Genomic DNA, 26,868 nt, shown 5'->3' on the forward strand with positions numbered 1-26,868 from the left:
CTTTTGTTAGAATTAATTAGAATTCCTTCACATGACTTTCCACTTTGATCTGTAAATCAATTTCTGACCCTACCAGCAACTTGTAAAATATTTATTAGCACAGGAATATTATCATAGCCTTATTATTGTCTAGATTACCCAGCAGCATATGTGCCAGCATGTTATTGCTGAGAAGCTTGGCTATGGTGTTTGTCTGTAAACTGTGACAGTAATTTTCCATGTCCCACTCTCTGCTTTACTACAGGTTCCTGCTTACCCATGTTCTGGTCTGACAGCAGTGTTCCATCTTGCCTGTCTGTTTGGCTTGCTGTACAGAAATAAGCTTGCAAAGCAGCATTACAAAATCAATATGATTAAATCAAATAATGGTATTATAATGAAGCAAGCTTCATAAGAGAAATTTTAATCACTCATGGATGTCATATTTATCTTTAAAGCAGAGTGTCTGATTTAGGGTTATTCTTCTATGCCTTAAATGTGGAAGTAGATATAATTTAGAGGGAAGATATAATAGATGTCTACAGAAGTGTCTGGAAAAGATGGGTAGGGATTGATCCAGATATGTTCCCATAGGGGCCTTTCTAATTTGATGATTTGATTACATTTGAAGCAAACAGAACAAGGTGGGTTTAATACAACAGGTTGTTGTATCAAATTCCTTAATAAGGAGGCTGTGGATGCCAGAAATTTTCACAGTCCCAACAGGAGACCAGGAAAAATATCCTGAGATATTTTGGGGGTTATCAAACCACCACAAGCTCAGGAAATTCCCTCAACATTTTTGGAAGCTGGGAGAGTTAGGGAAAGGCATCAACACAGGCTACCTCATTTTAATACTTCCTTAATTAACCAGTTTTGCCACATTTGGAGATGTAAGGGACTAGACAGCTGCTCCTAAGTTCTTAAAATTTGTAGATGTTTACACCAAAGTTCCTCAGAAATGGTTACTAGAGCTGGCATTACTTCTTCATGGAAAAATAGGAGGAAGCATCTAGAGTCAGCATCTAGATAGCAGAAAAATGCCAAGGTCTTAGGTAGGGGAAGATAAGAAAATACCACAGGCAGTCTCTGGAAACAAAATGCATGCAGCTTGTTTTGAGTTAAGTAACTGGATGGGTGAAAGAGGATTCAAAAAGGAGATGACATAGTAAGAATTACAAAAGTGGTCTTTCAGCTACAGTCTGAAGGAGCAGGACAAGATTGTCAACAGCAGACAAATCATGGTGAAACGATTATGATCTTCAAAGTCTGAGCAAAAGTTTTGCACATCAGCTGTACTGCCTCAGGCTGTCAGTCTGCCATGCTTGGTATCATCCCTCTGGCAGCAGCAGTAATAAGTGCATAAGGTATTTTGGTTCTTTGTTGTTGGAATGGAAAGCTTGTATATTAGGGGCTGATAAAATACACATGTAGTCCAAATACAGCTAGAGCAAGAGAAATTGATGCATCTATCCCAGAGCAAGAGAAATTGATGCATCTATCCCTCATCACAGATAGCTAGGATTATTGACACTTGAAGCCTGACCCAGAAACTGTCCCCACTTCCCTCATGTGTGGGAACAATACAGGCTGTACTCTGTTCCCAAGGTCACCACACCAGGATCCTCCCTGCCTCCTACCTTCCCCTGCCTGGCTACAGCTGGTGACCAAGAACTCTCTGCTGCACTACATCACTGTACCTGGACAAGGGGTAAGAAGAGGGTACCTCTTCTCCCTGCTTCTGCCCGTGAGGCAGATACTGCAGTTCTTACAGAAGACCAACAGAGGCAGAGCCCATGGAGGATTAGAAGCAAGGAAAATGAAGCAAATGATGATGACAGGTTCAGGTTTAGGCTCTATTGCCTTCTGATCTTCAGTACCCTTCAGGAGCATGTGGCACCAACAACTTTGTGTCAGCTGCCTGGGATCCTTCCCCAGTCACTATCAGGACATCCCTCTTGCCTTGCTCATTACCTCCCTGCCTGGATGGAAGGACCCCTGCCAATAAGTATTATTTAAAGCTATCACCCAATATTTAAACTTGAATAACGAACACAACCACCACATTGTTCACAGTGACCAGGGAAACTAAAATTTCAAGGCAAAGGTAAAAATCTCTGCCTTACTCATATGAGTTGCAGATGACAACTGCAAATCTTTGAGAGAAATATCAGCAACATTTGTTTATCTCTGGTTTTCATCTAAGTACTGCTAAATGTAAAATCCATAAACAAGCAGGAGGATGTGCAACCTGGAGCTTTTGTCTGAACACCATTGCTGCAGGCTAAGATGCAGCACATATGGCCTCCTTTGATGCTGTGTGGTCCAGCTTTTTCCCAGAGTGTTAATGCGTGCTTGTTCCTAGCCTGTTCCAGAGAAGAGGACAGCAAGGTCTGGACAACCTGTGAAGACAGACGTCTGGACAACATCAGAGGCTGTGGGTGAAAGCTGGCCTCTGCATGTTTGGCAAGTACTCTGCTCTTAGGCTGTTTCACCAGGTGTGGCCGACCCCACACATGCTTTTAAAAGACAGCATCTGGAAGGGATTTCTAATGGCAGCACTTAAATCCTGTATCCAAGACCTTTGGGGCCCGCTTGGGTGAGGATTTCCCTTTCCCTCACGACTACCCGCTCTACCCCTGAGCCGCGGGAGCCTCCGCGTACCCGGGCCTGAGCTCCCCTGTGCGTGCTGCGGGGCGGGCTGCGGCAAGGAGACGGAAGGGAGCCCGCGGCCCGTCCTGCCGGGACCACCCGTCCCGGTGTCCCCGGTGTCCCTCCGGGCCATCTCCGAGCCCTTTCCAGGGCCGGCACAGCCCGCCGTGCTGCCCGGGCCGCCCGGCGCATGCGCGGTGCCGCCGCCGCGCGGTGCCTCCTGCGGGGACGCGGGCGCCGGGGCCGCCGCCGCGACGTGTTGCGCTCGGAGCCCCGCATGGGCTGTGCCGCACCGGCTGCTGCGGCCGCGCCGCTCCCGGCCGCCCTGCTGCGGCCGCGCCCGGCTCCGCAGGCTCCAGCTGTTCGCCGCGATGCCTTAAAGGACCTCTGCGTTCCCGCAGTTCATTCCGGGCTGCTGTCGCCTCCTCCTCCTCCCCACGGCTGCGAGCCCCTTCTTGAACTGCTCCGCACGTTACCGCTGCTCGGTGCAGGCGGGCATTTCCATGCGAGCGCCAGCCGCCCGCTGCTGTGACCAGCATCAGCACATCATCCCCCTCCCGCTCCAAATCCGGAGCGACTTCATTACTTGTGGTGGTGCAGGGACCTTTTTTCGGCAGGAAGGTCCAGTGTAAGTTTATTTTCGGCTTCCGCTCTTCTGCACCGGCCATCGGTTTTGTTCACCATCCCGCGGGAGCCGAGGGAACCGAAGTTGCCAGGTAAATGCCCCCTTCCTTGTCTGCAGTACTTCGGGAGGCGGCTCCGGTCTGCCTGGTTGCATGGCTGCTGCGCCGCTGTTGTACAGCACGGGTTGCGAAGCGGAGGCAGCGTTAATGGCACAGCTGTCACCGGGCATCTCGTGTCGCCGCCCGCCTCTCGTGATACGGCTCCGCACGGCTGCGGGGAGCGGGAGGCTGCCGTGCGCCGCACAGCTGCTGCTGCCGCCGGGGTCGCGGCCGCCCGGCCCGCTCGCACCGCGCTGCCCGGGGCGGCGGGGGGGCTGCGCGCCGGGCCGGCGGGGCCGGGGGAGCGCACGGTGCCGCTGCGGCAGCGCAGCCCGGCCGCGGCCCCGCCGTCACCGCTGTCGGTGTTGTCCCCGCAGGCCGGGCGGGCGCCGCCCGTCCCCGGGGAAGCCCGGCGGCGTGAGGCCGCCCGCCGCCGCTGCTTATGCAACACATCATCGATAACCACCCCGACATGGCCACGGCGCTGCTGGCGGGCGAGAAGCTGAAGGAGCTCATCCTGCCGGGGCAGCAGGATGACAAGGCGGGCGCGCTGGCGGCTCTGCTCCTCCAGCTGAAGCTGGAGCTGCCCTTCGACCGCGTGGTCACCATCGGGACCGTCCTCATCCCCATCCTCCTCGTCACCCTCGTCTTCACCAAGAACTTTGCCGGTAAGGGCGGCAGGACGGGCAGGGTCGTCTCCCAGTGGCTGCTAAACGAGGCCACTGGTGCTGAGAGATGTCAGCCAGCCCTCGCCTTGGCGGGTGGGGACAGCGGGAGGGCGGCAGCGGCCACTGCCTGAGCCATTTGTGCTCAGGAGGCGGCCACTGCCCTTGGTCGTGGCGGGCAGGACGGTGGTGTTGCCTTGGCGGGCAGGGCAAGGCCGTCCTGGCCGCTCCCTAACGGGGAGAGCTGCTGCCTCTTGCCTTGGCTGGCGGGCGAGCGGAGAGGGGTCCCCAACCACCCCCCTTGGCGAGCAGGCCCGGGTTACTGGCCTGCAGGCAGCAGGAGCGTGGGGAGGTGTCCCTTGCCCAGCAGCAGCTGAGAGCTGGCGTGGGTGACACAGCAGGCTAATGCTTCTTGAGGTGGATCCTGGACAGGTCCTGAGCTGGACCCTGGCTGATGTCAAGTGTTGTTACTTCAGGCATCTACAACGTGAGTGTTAACTGGCCTACCAAGGAGAGGCTGATGCTTTCATGGAGACTGATACTATATATGGAGCCCCAGGCAATGTGCTTTGCCATATTGTGACAGTGGAAATCCTTGGTGTCTGTTTCTGCTGAGGGCCGACATCTTGCATAAACTGGTAACAGTTTAAAAAGCCTGGTTTGAGTGCCCATCACCACCAGTCTCAGAAGGTCAAGTTTTGGTGAGCCTTGAAAATTACTGATCCAGTAAACTGTTATGACACCTTTTGGGCCGCTAGTGAATATGTAAACATTGTTTTGCTGTATGGATTATAGGCTTGATGAGTGTAGCTGCCAGTGCATGACTGCTTTTAATGTTCCTTGAAGCTCCATACTGAAGATCCGTGGGAAATTATTAGCACTTTAATGTACAGGACTGACTTGGCAGTCTGTATCTTGTGAGGTTGGTGAGAATTGGCTCTATTCAAACCAGAATCAGGCTCTTGCTTTGCATGCTGCTTTGGGATTGACTTCCAACACTTAATATCCTTAATACTTGTTTTCATTATGAGGTAAAGTTAAATCACCTAGAAGAATAACTGCTCTCAAATGGAGTCTGGAGATTTTTCCTAATTATAGTTAAAACTTTTTCGATCTACCTCAGTTTTTAAAAAATGTAGATATAAAGCTCAAGATCTTAAGCCACAGTTAATAAAAACCTCATCTTTTGGATGGTCTTCTGGAGTTGTCTTGGAGAAACCATGTTTACAGGGCACATGAAAACTGACTCTTCATAGCAACTGAAAGACAGGTTTCAAGGTCACCCTTGAGGATCCTCTGTGGAATGCAAGAGTTTTGTGATCCCTTCCTCTGTAGAGAGCTAAGCTAATAAAAAGGCAATCCTACAGCAGCTCACGAGAGTACATACTTACATATATGTTTTCATACTGTTTGAGATGTACAGATTTGAATCTGTACATCAGATTTGAATCTCAGTAGGCCTAAAGACAGCCTTGGATGCAGGCAAGGTCATGTCCCCCATCATGTGTGTTCCTTGACATAGTGCAAGATTCCTAGGAGAAGCGCTTTGATTTGACTCCCTGCTTGGTCAGCCAGCAGTAACTTGCTCCATATGAACAAGTCATCTGAGACTGCACATTGTGGAGGAAGAATCAAGTCTGAGACTCAGATTTATACAGCGGGTGTCCCTCTGCAAGGCTAAACTGTAGTCCACACATATACAGAAGAAAGAGAGCCTATTTAATTTGCTTGCATCTGCCTGTATTTCTGCTGCTGAGTTTATTTTGTGCTGTGGAAGACTATTCTCTAGGCTGATAGTTGTGTTCCAGATTTGTTTTTCAGAAGGACTGAAAACAATATCACTTATGCCTACTTATGGGCTGTGTATGCTGATTTGACCCAGTAAGATAGAGAGCAGTAGCCTATTGTCTCCTGCTGGGACAAAATTTACAAGGCAACACAGAAAAAACACCCTTACGTTTCTGGGAAAATGTGGGATAACATTTTTCTCTCATATGATGGTATATTTGTTCAGATGGACTGCAGTTAGAAAAATAATATGAGAAAAAGAAAAAAATTATGCAAGAGAATGTAATAGAAATTCTCTAAGGGTCTAATAAAACTAGATACTTTTTTTAGGCTTGAATCAAAGAGTTCAGGGTTAGTGAATTCAGTTCTGCTTCCACGGAGTTCAAGAGCAAAACTTACATTAATTTTAATGTGATCTTAATCAGATGTTACTCTTTTAACAAAACAGTGTTTACTCAGACTTCTCTACTAAGTCATGCTTGTCCAGAGATACTGACCCTGGTAACAGCAATAGTTCAGCTGGATTTGTACTTACTACTGATTCTACAGTTTGTGTTGTTTCACCCATACACTGTCACTGATCTTGAAAAAATTCTACCTTTGTTTGCTTTGGATACTGCTCCTTCTGTGCAATTTAAATAGTAGCTATGCAAGTACAAACTTTGCTGATGAAATTGAGTAAAGTACCTACTGCCCCTTGGTTGTGAATATCATAGTAGCTTCCCAAACTTTGCTTTGGACCCTTGTATGCTTATCTTCACTTGCCATTATTTCTCATTCTGTTAATGATATCCAGTGCAAGCTGTGTGAAGATACCATCATGTCACTAAATTGAAAACAAACCCCTTTTCTGGGGTCTGTACCATCTTACTTAATCAGTATTGGTAAAACTTTTGGAACAATGATGTGTGCACTTGAGACATTAAAGTGTAGTTGTCTAAAAGCAGTGGTTTCTCACAAAACTTTTTTGCTGAGGATTGGAAGAACCCTCATGATCAGTGGGTAGAGGAGATATCTCACTGATTGACCTTTGAGTTTATGTATATGCAAAGTGTAGCTTAAAGTGCAGTCAAGACCAACTATACAGTCTGTCCAACAAGTGTAGTGAGAATTGCTTGGCCAAGCAGGGGGGGTGTCCCACCCTGGGGCTGTGCAGAAGGCACCCCACCATCGTGGGAAGCCTGGGAGTCCCCAGGCAGCAGTAAGTCTTCTGGGGCCAGAGGCTGCAGGGAAGCACGTATGAAAGCAAAGTTCAGCCCTACAACAGAGGACGCAGGAAGAGCGTGGTGTTTATGTAAAAGATTATAATTGGCAAAAGTCATTATGTCTGTAGTATAATATATTGTATGCTGTATTTTTCCTGTGGCTGAAGATAAAGTTATTTAGTTAATTCTGTTGTTTTAGTGCCATGGGCGAAGTCATTGTTTAGGTAAATGTGTGTGCTCTTCATGTAAGTGATTTGTTTGCCCTTGGAGTGTTCTGATCTTTACATCTCTTTTGAGAAATCACATGACAAATGTCATTTTAGTAGCATAAGAGGCAAGACCTAATTGTTTAGCAGATGCTATGCTGATACTCTGAAAAAATCACAATTCATCTGAACTTAATGTGTTACAAAAGACTTTAAATTAGATGTTGTGCTTTTCTTCTATTACATGTATCATAAAGTCATGGAATGGTTTGGATTGGAAGGAACTTTAAAGATCATCTAGTCCAACTCCCTGCCGTGGACAGGGATGCCTTCCATTAGACCAGGCTGCTCAAAGCCCTGTCCAGTGTGGCCTTGAGCAGTTCCTTGAAGAGATGGGACATTCACAACTTCTCTGAACAATCTGTTCCAGTGCCCCACCACTCCCACAGTAAAAAATGTCTTCCTTATATCCAATCTGAAGCTGCCCTTTTCGTGTTTAAAACCATTGTCCTGTGATACAGGCCCTGCTAAAAAGTTTGTCCCCATCATTCTCAAAAGCCTGCTTTAAGTACTGAAAGGCATCAGTAAGGTCTTCTTGGAATCTTTTCTTTTCCAGGCTGAACAACCCCAAGTCTCTCAGCTGGTCATAGAAGTCCATCCCTCTGATCATTTTCATGGTCCTCCTCTGGTCTCATTCAGGCAGATCTTTCCTGTGCAGAGGGTTCCAGAGCTGGATGCAGGACTGCAAGTGGAGTCTCACGAGAATAGAGTAGAGGGCTCTCGACCTGCTGGCCACCCTCCATGTTATGCAGCCCTGGATGTTTGGTGTCCTTACAGTCTGACTCAAGGTGAAAAAAGGGGGCTGTCATCTTTGGTGTGCTTTTGCCCTATGAATGAATCTGTAATGTAGCTAAAATATATCGGGAGATAAGATTTTGTTTCCATACTTCACTACTAGATGGCAGTGCATTTGGGGTGGAATTGAACTCTCTGCAGAGGGAAGGCAAAGACACACTACCAGGATGTGCTCCTGGAAGTTAAATTCAGGCTGCAAAGGAGGCAGTAAGAGTCTGACCATTGATTTCAATAGGGACAAGAGTTCACTCTGATGGCTGAAGTAAGATACAATTCTTTCCACTGGCCTCCACTTCCTAAACTTTTTCACAGGAGGAAAGAAAGTCACTAGTAGCTAACCTCCTACACTGTCATTTCTGAGTCTCCTAATTCTCCTTTGTTTTTCAAGCAAACCAGTGTGATTCCAGAAAGGACGCCCCTAGAAAGTTAATTAAAATAAATCCATGAACCATATTTATACTGAGCGTAAGATCATCATAGTCTTTGAAGAGCAATATTCAGCTACCCAACATAAAGAAAGGCCACGTGAGCAGTCACAAAAGAAGAATTTCTAAAATTCACCCATGAATAAAACTGGCATATCCTCTATTTAGAGGCCAGTGTATGATGACCTTGAGGATAATAAAGAAAGTTTTTCTCTCACCTAGTGGACAGAATCTTTATTTAACTGTGAGTTTCCTGGTTTCCTGGAGTCACAGGGCTCTTGGTCCTGGTGACCATGACTACAGAAGGCAGCACAGGCTAAAGGAATCCTCTCCCATAACAGTGTCCTTGTTGAGGTAACAATCCGTGCAGTTGGTGGTCCAAACAGAACTTTGGTTTTCTTTGTTTTTGTTTGAAAATTACTGCTTTAAAGACAACAACTAAATTTTTTTGTTTAAATATGAGAGCAAATGTGTTTGAAATTGTGTCAGAGCAGTGACATAACCCCCATCGCACCCTGTATAGTCTTAGGCATCTTCTGGAGAACTCATGCAGGTGTATATGCAATGCTTTGCAGAGGTCCATGCTTGTATTTGACCCTGTGGAGGTTTGATTTCTCATACCTAGTTTTTTATTTCCTAGAAGTTAGTTATTCCTGTGCAAACTAGAAGTAAAATACAACCAATATGAATGGAGAGTTCAGATTTGATAGTACTGCTCTGTCCCAGTGCATGCATAGGTGACTGTACCAGGTACTGCCTGGTGGTAAAGCAAGTTTTTTTTGTCTGTAAGTATAGGTTGTCACTTTTGTCTTTCCGTTTTAGCTGCATTGAATCCTGCTGGATTGTTCCCTTTCCTGCAATAAAGGTTTTGGGGTTCTTTTTATTGAAAGTGTTTCTTCGTTAACCTAAGTCAGTCTTAGGTTAATATTTAGTGAAAGAAATGGTAAAACGCCAAAGTTGTAACTAAGTGTTAGAAGGTAAGGGTTTAAGGTACATAGTCTTAGTCTAGCTATAGTCTGTGTTGATTTTCAGAAACGGATTTTAGTTACCATGTTTCAGTATCTCCTGTCAAGGCATGGTCAGTATGGAGTGATATGGATATAGATAAACAGGATTATTCTGTCAGCCTTTCCATTTTCACTTCCTTTCCAAAATGCACAGAATGTGGAGTATTAGACTGCAACATTCACTGCCAGTTTTAAGTGGGTCTGTTTGATGTTCTATATGGTTTTTATCCTTCAGTCTCCCTGTTTTTGCCATGGTACTAGAGCACACAGTGCACAGCCACAAGTAGGATGCTGCTGGGTCGGCAAGTGCTGTATCCTGTCCTCCGTGAGTGGCAGTGGTGCTACCAGCAGCAGGTGGAGCCTTTTGTAGTGAGCATCTCATGGCATTTGCTGATCTTCCAAGACAGGGTTCCGTAATCCAGCTTAGTTTTATTGTATCGCTTGATGTTTTTGTGAGAGGTTTAAATATTCCAGTTCAGTGTTATGCTGGGTTCAGAAGCAACCCCATCAATAATGTCTGTGGGAAGTTCTCTCTGTAAGGGACCAGAGAGTAGTGGGTTCCAAAGGAGATTAAATTTCCAGCTTTGTTGTGTTAATTTCACAATATTGAAATATTTTGGTTTCCAAACTGATGTTGTCGCAGTATTGCTAAGTCATATCCCTCTTGTACAGTGCTTCATGCTTTCTATTCACAGTGAATTATTCTTTGCATTTTGCAATCATGTTTGCTTTTCCCACCAAAACTGTTAAATGTCAGTACTTTATTAAAATAAAGCAAAGCATTCATCCAGTTGATTTTTATATTTCAGTCAAAAGCCAAGCTTTGGTATTGGTTTTCTTTCTAGGTTCTTAAAACAGTGCCTACAAAATACAAAAAAAAATAGTTCAAAAATACTGTATTTCTATGTCTCTTAGCAGTTACATAGTTCAGCCGTCTACCATCCTTCTGCTAGAAATTTTTCATAAGAAAGCAATGGAAGGAAATAGTAAGTTTAATGAAGTGTCAGTTGAAGGTTTTATGTTTTATTTTCTGATTTGTAATTATTCGCATAAGCAATGCTTACATTACTGTGTAATACAGTATATGCATTAGTTCAATGTCTTTTTCACTTTTCACCCTACAGGATGTTTGAAATAGTATATGTCAGATTTTTATATTATGAGATACAGTTTTATTTTGCATTTCTGATCAACTTTCCTAATTTGTATTTTGTAAATTGTGGCAGGATATTTACGTATGCTTACTTAGGTGAGTTACCTAATAGATAGCTTTTGATATAACTCTCCATTTTTTCTCTCCAACTGCACTTAAAGAAGGTGAAGATGACATTTTCCCAAGTGACCGTTGTTAGTGCTAAGAGTACAGAGCCAGATTGTTTAATGTATGACAAACTGATGACACCAGTGCAGAAATTGTTTCTGAGGTGATATTAGCAGAGAAAAGAGAATTTAAGGAGTGTCACAGTACTACTTAAGTGCTTTCTTGGCACGTATTTTTAAAAGAACTAAAATGGTACAAGCACCCACAGGCTGACATCAGTTCAGCTGCTGGCTGTTTGCATTGCTGATGGAATTTTTCCCAAAGGATAAGGGCAGTTTACACACATACAAACACGAGATGTTCACAAGATAAACTAGCTGAAACTCTGAGTCTTGACCATTTAAAGATTTTGCAGTTAAACAGGTGAATGGTAAATAGAAAGGTATTCTTGAGGAAATGCATGAGCCATACCTCTGTAATCACTCCACTGCAGTTCCTAGCAACTGCAGATATTTTTCTGTCATAAATTCCATTTCTCAGACTTCATCAACACACATACATAATCATTTTTTATGTTTCTAATGACCCTGTTTGCATTATTAAACCCTTCATTTTTTCAAGAGTCATATGTGGGAAGAGGTCCAAAATATGGATGAAATTTAGCTTACAACATGCTTTCAGAGAACCAACAGATTTAACCAGATGGTCAAAAATATTTTTGTTTAAGAGCTACTTAATTTATTCACCTTTGTCAAGAGGAAACCTTGTGAATAAATAAGAGTAAGGTCAAGACCGTTTTTCAAAGCTACCCTGAAGTATTTGAGGCTCTTTGTTGTCTCTAAACTAGATAGAAATCACGCATCCATGATGTAGAGGAAATTTCAGCTTGTGTGGTTTCTTAGAGCTATAAAAGTCTTCAGGAAGAATCTGCATCATCACTGAGTTCCTTGGGTTCTCTCGGTATTAAAAATAGCTGCAGTGGACACCCTCAGTACATATACACGTTTAATTACAAAAGCTGAATAATTTCACAGCAGACTGGCATGATTCTTGCGATTCATTTTTTTTCCACATGATACAGGACTTATTCTAAGAAAAACATTGAAATCAGGGCACATATGTACATCATTGGGGATTTTGTCCCAGGCATGTATTATACTCTTGCATTTCAATGGGGAAATGCAGCTGTTCATGACGATAGCAAGCTTTGGGGATTTGTTTGCTTTCCTTTAGTGGCACCAAGCCTGTAATGCAGATTCAAAGCTCCTGGAGTAGTGCTGCAGCCAGGTGCTGGGATGTGTGGTGTGGTTTGTGCAGCTCAGTGACTATTTCTGGAGCATTTTAGTTTTATGATGAAGTAATTATTTCACATTTTGAGGTTGAGGTACTTTATCTTCTGTGAGATGCATGTTTTCTTCAGGAGGTTAGGAGACCTCCACACTGGAACTGGCAGAGCCCCTGGGAGCCTTGGGTGGCGGATTCTTCTGTCTCTGCTGTGATGAATCGAAACAGTTCTGATACTTCACAAAACCCAATTTCTCTACACATGGAGGAACCGGTTTTCCAAAAGCACTAGACCAGACATCTCTGCCCTCTAAATACTATGTTATTAAAATAATGTTATTACCTAATGAGATAACTGTTGGTCTTTTCTTCTTTTTCAATATGGACTTTTCCGGGTGCTGTGTTTATGCCAAGAGGTACTTAATACAAGCCATCTTTTTAATTTCTAGTCATTAAATAGCAGTAGAATGAACCTGCTGTTTCTTGTTGCTTCCTGTGGTTGTATTTTGTACTTGACCCTTGATTTAAGAAGCCAACATTGTTCATGTATCGTTGGTTTCACTGGATTTTCATGATTCATTTCATTTCAGCATTTATTCTTACAGTTTACTCTGGGTATTACTGCAGTCCACATTATCATACTGTCTGAGTGCATGTAGTTGCATTGGGGTTTCATCTCTAGAGGGCAATTTTTGACCTTTGCAAAACACTAAAACATTGTTTTCACACCTTACTACTTCTCCTATGCAGAAGATCTGTACATCACTGAAATTCCACTCACCTCCTCATGTAAGCGCTAAATTTAGAAGTAAATGTTATTCAGATCTCTTTTGTAGGACTGGCTGCGTGGCTGAATTTCATTAATTATATTTAGATTAATACATTCCTTTAAATTCAGATCTAACCTTCCCTCAAATCCTGGCATCAATAGTCCAGTCACTATAAATAAGCTCTCTTTTCAGTGACTTTACCACTGTGCAGCATGGCCACCACATGGTAGACAGCAGCTCATTATTGAGGAAACATTCCTCTAGAGGAGCAGCCTAAGGGGTTTCGTTTAAGTGTTTCTGTACCTTCCACATAACAGTTGCTGTTTCCAACATATCAGACAAGCAGGAGCAGGTGTCTTTTCCTCCTGACTAACCTGGGCAGGTGTAAAAAGCCTCAGATTGCAGGTAAGGGTGAGCATACCAGCTACTTTTAGAAGAGCCAGCATCTATTACATACAGGGAATATGGTTCTGTAAGTTTATATCTGCACTAGGAAAGTGCATTGTTAATTCATTGATTCTACAGATCCAAAATATATGCAGTTCAAGCAGCTGTCCTGCAAGGCAAAAAGACCCAAATTTGAGATACAGGGAGACCTGCTGCTACCCGTGCAGTGCAATTACCCTTGTAGGTGACCCATTACCTATCAATCTTTGAAACTGCTTATCTATATCTCACTCATTATGACTAATTCTTATAGAGTATAGGCCAATAAAAGCTAATAGCAGCAGTGGTTTCCTATCTCATTTTTTTAGGGACTCTCTTTTCAAGATTTTTTTCTTAAACAGGACAAGTGGTTTCAGAGATTGGGCAAAAAAGGCTTACCTTACCTTGCTGATCATGGAGAAATTTGTACCTTAGGAAGACTTCATGGGCATGGAACCTGTCTTCAGATTTGGAAAGAATATTCCCTAAGAAAGGTAAAGGTACTGTCTTTTCATTTCAGTAAAACTAGTAATTCTTAATAATTAGCTTGCCAAGTTAAGTCTTGGTTTGCTGGATGTTTTCTCATTCATATGAGTAAACTCAGAGAGTTCAATAGGACTGTATGTCTACAGTTGATACACAGAAGTAATTTCAGGGATCTATCCTTACTCTGTACTAACTTCTAACCTTTAAACACCCTTTAAATAAAGTAGTTGAAATAAACTAGTTAAATTGAGTTTTTCCTTTTGCTGACAGTTAATTCGGGTATTAGCTAGCATTTGTTAAAATCATTCAAAGCAGAGTTACATATTCCTTGTGGGCTTTGTGACTGGGATAGAAAACATGTATACTGTTTAGATAATATTTTACTTTCTTGGACTACATTTTCAACCTCAGTAACATGAATGTTTTTTATTCTTTTTTCCAGAGAGAAGAGGATCCAGGACATTTCTTCTTTTCCATTTAAAAAATTGCTGAAAAAGTACTAAATAAATTATTTCTGTTTCTGAAAATAAACAGTTTGCTACCTGCTTTCTTGTGCAATCCTTTTAGGAAGATGAATGAGGCATGTATGTCAGATTGTTTACATGTATGTGCCACAAAACAGTATGATAAGGAATACCCTTGTTAAATACTGACATTTATTGCTGAATTCAGGGAGTTTCTAATTTATTTTGTCTGTTAGAAATGCGTGTACTGGGAAGTGATGGGCAGGGAGATTCAGAGATTCTACCTAAACATTGAATTTCTCCTTAGAGACAAGTGAGAGGACTGCACAGGGAGTGCTGCAGAGATCTTGACTGGATTGCCAGCTTATCTTCTCAGGCAGGTTGGGCACAGGTATCAGGATGATTTAGCAGCTCTGTTCAAGGGGGCAGAATGCCAGTTGCTAGGAAGCACTAGGCTAGGGTGAGTCTGTAGTATATTTAACTCAGTAAGTGTACTTATCAGTATACTTACCTAATACTTAGCTTGGGTCTGCAACATGAGTATTTAGGCATTTGTCCAGGGGCTGGGAGATCCAGCCTGTCCAGCCGCACCAATCACCAGTACTGCTGCCTATATCCACTGTGGGGTAATGGCAGTCACATTGAATGCTTACTAGATCCTTGAAGAAATCTTCACACAAGAGGCATACTTACCTTTGCCTTGGTGTAACAAGCACAAGAATTTTCTTTTTTGTCATTTTTGAATTATATTTTCTGAAATCTGTTTCATTTTCTCTGTCTGCTGTTGGAAAATTTTACTGTTTCTTCTGCATTACTCAATTACTGCACTGGAATGCTAAAATTATGTATTTCATGGGAAGTGGGAAGATTAATGAGGTGTGATTTCTTTTTGTAGAGTAAATGCTAAAAGCTGGAGGTCACAGGATGCATATGCAGTTTGTTATCATGGTTTATATTTTGCTTTGGGCAAATATACTTTATTCCATTGGGAATGCAGTAGTTATGAGAAGCCATTTGCCCAGTTATGTAGGAACATATACTGTTTATTAGTAATATTTTCTTTTCTTTGTAATGCCTACCAAAGCACTCTAAATGTGTTGTCCACATTTACTTAAATAACTTTTGCTCATAATAATATTTTAGAAGCTTTATAACTACAGCATCAGTTCTTCAAAGAGAGATGCATGTGCCAGATTTTATGCACTGTGGTAATCACATTGACTTAAGGGAAATGCCCAATGCATGCAGTTCCTTAAGTCTTTTCAGGAGCAGGTCTGACTTTCTACAACATTGAATGCTAAGAGATTGTCACTTTTATCTTTAAGTGGTGAGTGTGTTAGATGCGATTCACTCACTTTCCCAAGAAGACCTGTAAAATCTTGACTTTGCATAGGCAGTGGAGAAGGATGCCTATCTAGAGTTTCACCATATCTTCTTGTCAGTGTCATTTCTGTGTACCATAAACCAGGCCACATTTCTTGCAAAGTGTTTCTTGTTATAGATGGGCAAGTACACACATGTGTGCACACACACACACCCCCACACACGGCTTCCTTGGTGAGCTGTGCTTCTGGCATCTCTTCCTTCAATTGAGATGCCATACTGAGGCCTGAGGTCTAGCCACGTGTATGTCTGTGATAGCCTTCTAGCTGTATTTTACTGGATGTGTTCTTAGTGCAACTGGCCATTGCATTCATTTTTGGAAATGGCCATTTCTCAAAAATGAAAAAAATTACTGCTGCATGGATCAGCCATTCTTGCTGGACATGACCTAAAGAAGATGAAAATTCACTTTGAGGACAATCAAGCATTGTCCCTGCCTGAGCAGGACGCACAGGCAGGTTGAGTAGCCTCTGTCTTTGAAGGTTTTCAGACTGACAAAGCCTTAATCAAGTTGGTCTGAAGCCAGTCTTGACCCTGCTTTGAGTGGGATGTGGGACTCAGCGTTTCTATGATCCTGCATTGGAGTATAACTTCAGGAAATGGTGTAGGAACAGCTGTCATCAGATTTTTCCATTGACAACTCCATTTCCAGATCTGAGATTCATTTCTGTAGTGGGAAGTTTTACAGGAGTTGCAACCCCAAACCTCAGCATTCCAGCCCCTTTCCTGAGGAATCCATAACCTGGAATATTATAACTCCAGTTTGAAATTTATCAGGAGATTTATTTTTCTAACATATTTTCATGCCTAGTACTTGCAGCCTGAAAAATGGTGTTTAATTCAGGGCCTCTCAAAGAGGACAGTCAAAGGATTATTGAAGTATATGGAGGTTGGGGAACTACTGAAAGTAGGTGGCTGACCTTGGATTGGGAACAGTAGGAGTGGGAGCACGTGCCTGCAGGAAGCCTACAAGCATTTCTACAAGCCTTTTCTAAAAGCAGTGGACTTGACAGCTCCTAGCTTCAGTACTTTGACTTCACTCCTTTCCATACTGTTTAGATTTTTCCTAAAGAGTATTTTTGAGCACAGCCCCTTCCTTTGTCCCTCTCCCTACCTTGAGTGTCTTCTGCAGCCATACACTTTCATTCCCCTGAGGTATGACTTCTATACCACAATATCTCCTGCCAGTCACTTCTCTCCATTAAAGTGATAGGATGAGATGGTGCAGAATGGAGCATGTGAAAAAACTTAGCTGCTGAGGGATTTTAATCTTTCAAGTGGCATAACACAATCAGTTATATTACACAACTAAGTAATTCTGTGTTGATTATTTCATCTTGATTGCATGTCTGAAAAATGCAGTGAGATCTCTCTCCTACCTTATCCTAGAGGATAGTTCTGTGGATTTCTAGGAGCTACTTAGGTGCATAGTGAGCAGGATAAAATGTATTTACGTACAATTGTTGTAAACATCTGACATATTGAAGAAAGGGAAACGAAGCTTCTTAGTGTGCATGCTTAGGCTTAAGTTAGTATAAAAAACCTATAATATATTACCATAAAGGACCTTTTTTCCCAATGTAGTAATTATTAGGAATATAGCTTTCAAGGAGCAGAGGGGCAGATTATTTTTATGGGCTTTAGACTAGACAACATTTTGAGAGGGTGACCAATCCACTTAGCCATAATAATGGCTAAGCTTTTAAAAAATTCTCTTTACAAGACCTTACTTCATTGTATTTTCCTACACAACTGAACAGTTACACCATACACAATTAAACTGTGGCATCTCAGGAAAAAACTGTGTTCATGGTGGCTGGAATGGCTATATGAGAAAGGACCTTCATAAACTGCTTAATAATTCTCAGGGTGCAAGAAGAGTGTCAATAGAAACTTTCTATATTTATGAATATTAAGTTAAAAGCAAGTAAATTTTTTTTGTATTGCATGATCAAACATCAGAGCTATGGTTTTAACACCCCTGCAATCTTTTTTTAATGCTACTTACCTATCAGGAGAATATTGTAAGACAAAAAAAAATCTGCTGTGCCTTCTTGAAACTGCATTAAGCAGGGGTCTCACAGCCAAGTGAGTTATATGTGTGAGAGCAACTTGTTCCTCTGCTGTCCTCATCAGATCTGCATGTTCAGATCCAGCTATATGTTATTGCCAACTTTCATAATGAACAGGATTACTTATTAACATGGTGGGGTTTTTTTCATTAATTAATGATGGACACAGGCTGCAGTAGAAAAGAAACAGTTCCATACACTACCATACCTGGATCAAACACCTTCAGGGTGTTTGTTAAATGCCAGGTTAAATACTGCCCTTTCCTGAGAAGTAATATTCACAAAAGCTAACTCAAACCCTGGTGTGGATCCTGCTTGGCAGCCTCTTGTCAATGATGAGAGACAGGTTCTTTGTCCACGCAACAGCTAAATGAGTCTTTTGCTTTGGATCAGTTCAGAAGGGAATTCCTCTCTTCTTCAGTGTCTGGACCATTTTCTAGAAGAATGAGCTTCCAAGTCTGATGGTATGCTTTGTGAGTCAAGTCCTGTGGTGAGAGGGTTACGTTAAATATCCTTGTGGAGTAACTTTACCAAAATTTATGGCATTCTCTGACAGTGAATAGGGCTCAAAGATAATGCCAAGAGAGGTTGTGGCAGCCCCATCTCTGGAAGTGTTCAAGGCAAGGTTGGATGGGGTTTTGAGTAGCCTGGTCTAGCAGAAGGTGTCCCTACCCATGGCAGGGAGGCTGGGACTAGATGATCTTTAAGATCCCTTCCAGCCCAAACCAATCTGTGATTCTATGATTCTATATTAGAAAATACTGTTTGAATAAAATTGTGTTGTAACCCCACTGCTCCCACTTCAGTCAGTTATCAGAAGTCCAACTGACTCCACAGAGGATTGGTTTTCATCTGAAGGGTCTTGGGATTTACATGTCATACAATGAAAATCATGCCAATTTTACAAATATGCAGAGAAAATTCTAGACTAGTATCAACAAGGTACAAAACATTGAGTAAGCGTGGGACACCATGCTCAGGTGGCCAAATAAACTAGTGGTCTTTTACAACCTCACAGGCAATTGATAAAATCATGTTTAACAGAGGAGAAGAGAACAAATTCTTGTAAATTGACACTTGCTTTTCCTACTGGTTGGGACAGCCTCATTTTATAGCCTGTAATGCAGCTGGTCGGTCCAAACTGGAGCTGTGAGGCTCTTCAGACTCCTTTCACCAAAGCAGTGGCAATGGACAGAGTGCAGAGTTAGTCTCTCAGTGATCTGTCCAATGTGAATGTAAATGTTAAGACATTTTCATTTGTTTCTTTTTTTTTATTTATAATAGCAAAATATATTGGATTGTTGTTGTGTATATATATACAATTTTGGGTCTCGGTGAAGAGAACTGAAAGAACTGTTCAGTTTATTTGATGGTAGCAGCTCATGCATGAATCCAAAAATAATCCTTTTGGCTGATTTGTAGGAATACTTGCTATTGTTTTCCCAAGTATTTGTGATGTTGAGACTTAGGAGAAATGAACCCATGTATGCCACAGGAAACTTGGTTTCAAATTGGAAAGTTTTACTGGGCTTAGGGATGCCAAGTTAAAAAAAAAATCTGCTTATGAGAAACACAGCAGGCTGCTTTGCCTTTTTTTTTTCCCTATGGGAACATTTTTACACAGGAATGTGTTTGGTCTCCTGGGGAATTCTACAATAAGTCTTTGATAGTAGAAGATTAAATTTTTTGTATGCATCCCATCATGAGTAGGGTTGGGAGGGCATGTAATTACTGGAACCAAGGGAGTCAGTGAACCTTTTTCTTGTAACACGTCTGTAAGTACACAAAAATAGTCTAAATGGGAATACTTCAAGCTCTCCTCTGAGACTGAAGTTAGATGATTTTAAAATAGTCTTCAAAAGCCATATTAAAGAATTTGCAGGGCTTACTCACTTTACATGCTGTCTTGAGTAGCAACATTTATTCTGTCAACTCTGATTAAGCTGGTTGTATTTTTAGGAAAGAATCCCCACTGAATCACTTTAAAAAAAAAGACAATTTTTGTGCAGTACTCAGCATGTTTTGTGCAGTTCTCAGTCTCTCTAGGTCACAGAAGAGGTTTATACCTCCACACCAAAGAACTAACTTTTGATTTGCTCACACGTGAAAAGTAACTGGTCAAGTAAGGAGTCGTTTCTTAAGCCAGAAAGATTAGAGGGAGTTGCCTGTCTATTAATTTTTAATATTCTATTTGTTACCAATATGAAATCATTTGTTTTCATCTTTATTATTAAGAGAACAGTGCCACCACTCTTCCAGGGAGCTGTTCTTGATCTGAATTGTAGACTACATTCAGAGCTGGAGCAGGCTTGGTGATCTTGAGTGATTCTCAAGTTAGGAGAACATGCCTCCTCCTATGGGTCTCATTCTGGGTTTTTTAAAGTGTACCAGAACACTGTAAAATATATTCTCTTTGTTCTACCTGTCAAAACAAAACATGATGTTCCTCTTTGAACAGGCTGTCTTCATAATGGTCACTGTTCTTTGGGAAATTAATGCTGCTTTTGCTTTCACAAGTTTTTCTCTCTTTCTTTCATGTATTGCTAGAACAAATTTGATCATATAAGAACATAATTTATCTACTGGGTCAGGATAAAAGTCCCTTTATCTCAACATCCTGATGCTGATGGTAAAATACAAATGTTTACCAAGGAATGTTAAAATAGACAACTATGTGGTGTAATTTCCATTGACAAACCCTTCCACCCTCTAACAGAATATGACTCAAACATTTCCTGAGAGCAAAATTGCATCACTGTGTATTTAATAATGCTTGCTATACTTTTTCTTCTATTACTTTGTCTGATTTCTTTCTTGATCCACAGTATTTGTTTATTCTGTAGCACTGTCTGATGGCAAGTTGCATTTAATTGCGCATTGTGTAAAAAAACCCAGTGTTACAGTTTCAAATGTAGAATTAAATTTTCATACCGATAAATAGTTAACACACCAGATTCTGTCCTGGTCAGTCACACTTTAATTCAAAAATATTAGCTGAGAGGGATACAGTTGACTAAATCATTGTATATCTTGAGTTTCGTTTTTTTTCTACCATATCAAATGAGTTGACTTTGTTAATAACAATTAGAAATGCTGCCTTAAGCTACATCTAACTTTTTTCTGTTTAGAAGAATGTTTAGCTGGGATGAACCTTAAATTTCATCTAAATTTCAGCATTTGCATGGAACATCCTCAGCTACTGACTTTGTAGTGAATACCAGGTCTTTTAGCTTTACAGAGTTCACATCACAGTTGCTTAGGATATTGTTTTCAGAGAGGTAATTAAACCAAAATACGTATTTCTTGCTGATATTTCTAATTCAGGTTCATTCTAAAACTTTCAGGTAAATAGTTTTGCCTTAGGGCTTGTGGGGATATGTGCAGCCTGAGCTGACTAATAGATGTGGAGGGCTTAATGGTCATGCAAAGATACAGTAAAAATAAAATTGATATAATTTGAAATGTTTATTTTCCAGAGCTCCTTTTGTAGGTTAAATGCACAGCAGTGACTTTTCTCTCTGTTATACAGAGGAGCCAATATACTGTTACACACCACACAACTTCACCCGCGATCAAGCCTTGTATGCCAGAGGATATTGTTGGACAGAATTAAAAGATGCCTTGCCAGGAGTTGATGCCAGCCACTGGCCCTCCTTGTTTGAGCATAAGTTCCTACCTTATGCACTGCTGGCTTTTGCTGGGATAATGTACATTCCAGCTCTGGGCTGGGAATTTCTGGCCTCCACTCGACTGACTTCAGAGCTTAATTTTTTGCTTCAGGAGATCGATAACTGCTACCACCGTGCAGCTGAAGGGCGCGCACCAAAAATAGAGAAACAGATTCAGTCCAAAGGCCCCGGGATAACTGAGAGAGAGAAAAGAGAAATAATTGAGAATGCAGAGAAAGAAAAAAGCCCTGAGCAGAACTTGTTTGAGAAATATCTGGAAAGAAGAGGACGAAGTAACTTTTTAGCTAAGCTTTATCTTGCAAGACATCTGTTCATCATCTTTTTAAGCATCATACCAATCACGTACTTATCCACCTACTATGCTACACAGAAGCAAAATGAATTTACATGTGCTCTAGGGGAGCCTCCAGACAAAACGAGCAGCTCCAAATTGCACATCAGAGTGAACTGTAAACTGCCCTCTGTCCAGCTCCAGCGGATTATTGCTGGTGTAGATATCGTTCTCCTCTGCTTCATGAACTTGATAATCCTCATCAACTTGATTCACCTCTTCATATTTCGGAAGTCTAACTTCATATTTGATAAACTGAACAAAGTCGGAATAAAGACCAAGAAACAGTGGCAGAAATCCCAGTTTTGTGATATCAATATTTTGGCCATGTTTTGTAATGAAAATAGGGACCACATAAAATCATTGAACCGTCTGGATTTTATTACAAATGAAAGCGATCTGATGTACGACAACGTGGTACGCCAGCTGCTCGCAGCACTGGCCCAGTCCAATCATGATGCCACTCCAACCATGCGTGATTCAGGGATTCAAACCATAGACCCAAGTGTTGATCCAGCAGACATTGATGCTAATGAGCAGCTCATCATTAAGAGACCAAGGAAGAAGATGAAATGGATCCCAACTACCAACCCCCTTCCCCAGCCATTCAAGGAGCAGTTAGCCATTATGAAGGTTGAGAACCATAAACCTGATAAACCGAAGCCTGTGCGGAGAAAAACAGCGACAGACAGCCTTATAGCTCCTTTGTTGGAGTCTGCTGCAAAAACCTCACAGCAATCGTCCGCTCATAAGAGCGAGCCAAACGCCATGCCAAGCACAAGCAGTGAAAAAAAGCACACACGGCACTTTTCCTTGGATGTCCATCCATATATACTTAGTAGCAAAAAACCCAAGCCAGAGGTTCAAGCCATCCCCTCGATGCCTACATCAAAAAGCCAAGAGGGTGGATTTTTAAACCAGGAAGAGAATGTTGTAGTGCATGTTACCTCCTCTCTCAAAGGTACAGTATGCCATAATGCCCATACTACCTCCACAGACCATAATTTACATAGCAATCTTAAGGAACTCAGAGTTTATTGGAACTGTTTTGACCTGCCTTGCTAGATTTGGGGATAGCTAGTAATCTCACAGCTTGCAGGCCTCAGAAATAGAGATTCTCTCTCTTTAACAACTATATGGAGGGTAAGGATTATTACAGGTAGAGCTGTACAAAAAAGGCTGCAGGCTGTTGGTGTGGGTAATGTTTCAAATGTAAGCAGATTTTCACAACTACAAATGTGGTCATGCTTTGCCAAGGAAATGAGGAGCGTTTGGCTTCCATGATACCCTTCCTACTCTACCAGCACCTGGCACGTTTCAAATCTGCCTTATTTTCAAGTCATATGGAAACTACCATGGTAGATGACCAGTACTCTGAGCAGCAATAGCCCCTGAGGAATGTGGGAGACTACTAAGGGCAGTTAAAACTGCCTGTGGAAAAAATACCTCTTAAACTACCAACTCTTGGGGGTTGGCATGTATTTGTCACGTAGAAAATCACGACTCAGCTCATTGACATTGTTCTTCACGCACACTAAATTGCCCTGTGTCATATGTGGACCAGAGGATGGATGGTCTGAAGTGTGGGTGCTGGTCAGGGATTCAGGATTTCTGCCATTCCCTTACCATGTGGCCTCACAGGAGGTGCTCTTTCTGTTCTTCAGTTTCCTCTGTGTGTCATGTAAAGCCTGTCCCTTTCTTAACTCAAAGGAGTGTTTCAAATATATCAATAATTGCTAGGTGCTAGAGTGATGAGGAAAGCCATTTAAGCATTAAGAAAAGTGATAGATCAGTAGATAAACTGATAGACAGATATCTTCTTGTTTATTTTTGTAAGCTACTGACATAAGAAAGAAGGACTATGCAGTTGAAGTTACAGAAAAATCTGTACGTACTTAAAGCAATGGCTCTCATCTCATTACAAGCTAAGACCTCCCTCTGGGCTTCGACAGACTGACATCTACCGTCACCCCACTGCCCAGCAAAGAAGTGATTTGAGGTATAAAAGTTTCTGTCACTTCCAAATCCCTATGCTCCTTAGAGCCCTCCAACTCCCCAATGTGCATGTGAGCTATTCTACAGCATTCCCTATCCAGTCACCTGCTCTGATTTCAACTCCTCGAAACTACTGGGGTTTTCTGGTCTCAATTACCTTCATCTAAATTAGTGCTTGAATATTTTGAGGGCAAAAAATTATTACTGGAGTTTTGGGGCTCTGTGACTCCCCATTCACATTAAAATTTTTCAACTTTGTTTTTGAGTTAGACCTACATTGCAGTCCATCAGGTAAGGTAAACTTATAATTTCTGGAAAGAGACTTCAGTTTATGTCAAATTGCTGAGTTCTTTCTACAGACAAGTGGTTTACAATGTGTAACCACTAGTTTTTCACATTGAAAATATCAGTGCCTTTTCTATTCCATGCTGTGGATTTCAATAGTCATTACATTTGTCAAAACATTAAATCATAATGTTTAAAAAACACTGGCCAGACTGTAGAGGGGAATAAATATACTTTTCAGTTGGTTTTTTTCCTTCATTTTACAAAAATACCATTCACATAAGGAAGCATGAGCATGCATAAAAAAGAGAGATTTACAAACCCCATTTCTTGTTTGTGCTGTTTCCCTGAGCTTACAAGCCTGTTGTTTTGAAACAGTCCTGTTTGGATTTCTCAAAGGATCCCAAGGAAATTCAGTTTGGGATCCACTTCCTATCCCACTGAAATCAGTGGCAAGACCACCAATGACTTTTATTGGTTCAAGACACTCCTCACTGATAGACTGGAAGGGTGAAAGACTACCTGTCCTTTATCTGGTTGTTTTGTTCTCTTTTAGATACCCCTCATCCTGCAAAAGAGATCCTATACTCATCTGAGACATGCAGAACTGTGCCTGCTGCTGCGGCTTTCGTCACGTGTAACCACAACCATATAGCCACAACTGCTGCTGCCACCAGTATGGCTTTGAACCAGGTCAAGCCAGAGCCAACAGCTGCACTGAGCTGCAACCCAGCCCACCCTTTGCTGCACATCAACACGCTGTACGAGGACCATGAGGAGGAAGTTTCAAACATAATGGACAATGGGATTCACTCACCAGCTGACGCCGGGGAAATGCTGTCCATCCCTACCCCGAAGCAGATCAGGCTGGCGACGTTTGACGAGCCCATGGCGATCGTGAGCTCGGTGGAGTACTGAAGGCCCCGGGCGGCCTCGGGCCAGGCCCACGGCCACAGCAGTGCTGGCCATGGTCCCTCAGCAATGCAACTCACTGCATGAGCATGGAGAGTTTTCTCACAGACTATAGCTTCTGGTAATAACACCAAACGGTTTTTCAGGATCACGTCATAAGCACTGTCAGTCATTTGCAAAATAGAATAAAGAAAATCTGGTGGAAATACACCTTTGACACTAAGACAACCATTAGCTCTAACTCTAAACTATAGCTTCCTGATTTAAAGGGGAATTAGCACAATTTATGAACATTAAGAGTCTAATGGCATGCCACAGCAATTTTAGCAAGTGTTTAAATCCTTTGCATTCAGAATCACTGATTAAAGTTAATATGGAGATGAGGTATAATTTTTTAATGGCAGCAGTTAAATAAGAGTTCTTTTCTAAGCAGGGATGATTTTTTTTTTTTAATTCAGGATTATGGAAAAGCTATATGCAAGAAAAATTTGTGTTTTATTTGTTTCTTTAGCTCACTGGTGTTGGGCTTGATGGAGACTTAGCTGAAAGGGCCTTACTACCACCAGCATTTAAGTGCAAAAAGATTGATACTCTCAATCTCTTGCATTTATAAATGAAAATACCTGAAGTATGCCCCGCCCTTTAACATGCTTATATGTTTGATGGAAGATGATTAAATTAAGAGTTTATTTTTTTAAATATATTTTACCATGGAAAAAATTACTTTAATAACTTTTCAAACCAGGTGTTACTTTTAACAAAATGTGTAGAAGAGAGTCATTGTAGCTGCTTATTTTTTCACAGTGCATTTATGAACCAGGTTAGAAACTTTCATGGGTGCTTCACTGATATGAAAAATCTTATGGAGGTCATTACAAAATGTGAAACCAGCAAACCTGTTTTCAAATAACACACAGTTAAAGAAGTCTATGAATTTGTTCTGCAGATTTGGCTAGTCCTTGATTCAGCACAAATTAAGGCCATGGATGACACTGAAATGACTCATGTCTAAAGCTAAGCACACACTGAAATGGCTTTGCTGGATCTGGGCTCTAGTGCAGGCAGACAATAATCCTGCAGTATGTGCTATCACTGAATCAGTATTTGCCATCCTTGGCTCAGAGCACATCTTCATGCCCATCTTCCTATAATTACGGTATGTGTGATTTAATAGAAAATTCTAGTATAACTAAAACGTCTATTAAAAGTGTATCATGCAATAACCATTCTCAGAAAAATTATAGTGAAACAAAAAAGTGACTGTGTTAAAATAATATTCCTAGCTGCATTCAGAATTACAGGCTGTGTGTGTTTGCTTCAAAATTATGTATAATGGTAGAAAAAAATATGCAGCACAAATACGGGACTGAAATCTCAAGTTTATTTTTAATTTATTACCTCAGACATGGATACATTATACCAATATTTAATGAAAATAGCACTGAAAATAAATGCCTATTATTCTGAATATTTTAATGTGTACTACTTCTTAGCTTAGTGTTACAACCCACCTCTAAAGCAGAGTAACTGAGGTTCTTGTCAATAGGTCCCTTGGGGTGGATTAGAGTGAAATGACACTGAATGTACATACATGAGGCAGGTTTATCTTAATTTGGTTGCACTGGAAAGGAGGTATGTAGCCATTTTGGTTCTTCTCTACACAATTATAAAAATATGGCGAAGAAAATATGTAAGGAGAGGAAAGAAAGAGAAGGAAAGGACAAGAGTAGATAGTGGGGAGGAAAGATGTCACCACCCATGGATCAGGCAAAAAGACTTGATTGTTGCAAATGTCTGTGTCCATAGGTGGAGTCATCATAGCAGTCTTGATCTGTGGGGGTCAGGACCCACACAACAACGAGTTTGACAGCTTATATACATTCAGGATGGTTTGTGGCCCCTTCTAATGACATGACTGCTTCCTTGGCCCTGCTTCTAACTGTGTCAGTTCTGCCTCCTTAGGGAGGAATACCTTCGGACCTATGTGTGAACACCCAATACCTCCC

At 41.8% G+C, this 26,868-nt stretch overlaps 1 protein-coding gene across 6 annotated transcripts in view; it reads left to right on the forward strand.

Annotated features, from left to right (window-relative positions):
• Positions 1–26,472, forward strand: part of PANX2 (pannexin 2) — a 33,737-nt gene extending 7,265 nt beyond the window's left edge. For 2 of the 6 annotated variants that reach the window (XM_068995816.1, XM_068995824.1), the window contains 2 exons: positions 21,180–22,631; positions 24,507–26,472. In XM_068995816.1, the coding sequence (XP_068851917.1) occupies positions 21,180–22,631; positions 24,507–24,868 (1,814 nt within the window). In that variant the 3' untranslated portion in view covers positions 24,869–26,472. Of the gene's footprint in view, positions 1–2,879; positions 3,348–3,730; positions 4,022–13,607; positions 13,740–14,173; positions 14,249–21,179; positions 22,632–23,595; positions 23,641–24,506 lie in introns of those variants that run through there. The other 4 variants (XM_068995806.1, XM_068995833.1, XR_011146659.1 and 1 more) reach the window with 4 other exon arrangements.
• Positions 26,473–26,868: the final 396 nt, after the last annotated feature.

Source organism: Aphelocoma coerulescens, chromosome 1A, assembly GCF_041296385.1.
Source record: "Aphelocoma coerulescens isolate FSJ_1873_10779 chromosome 1A, UR_Acoe_1.0, whole genome shotgun sequence".
In the NCBI taxonomy this organism is placed as follows: domain Eukaryota; kingdom Metazoa; phylum Chordata; class Aves; order Passeriformes; family Corvidae; genus Aphelocoma; species Aphelocoma coerulescens.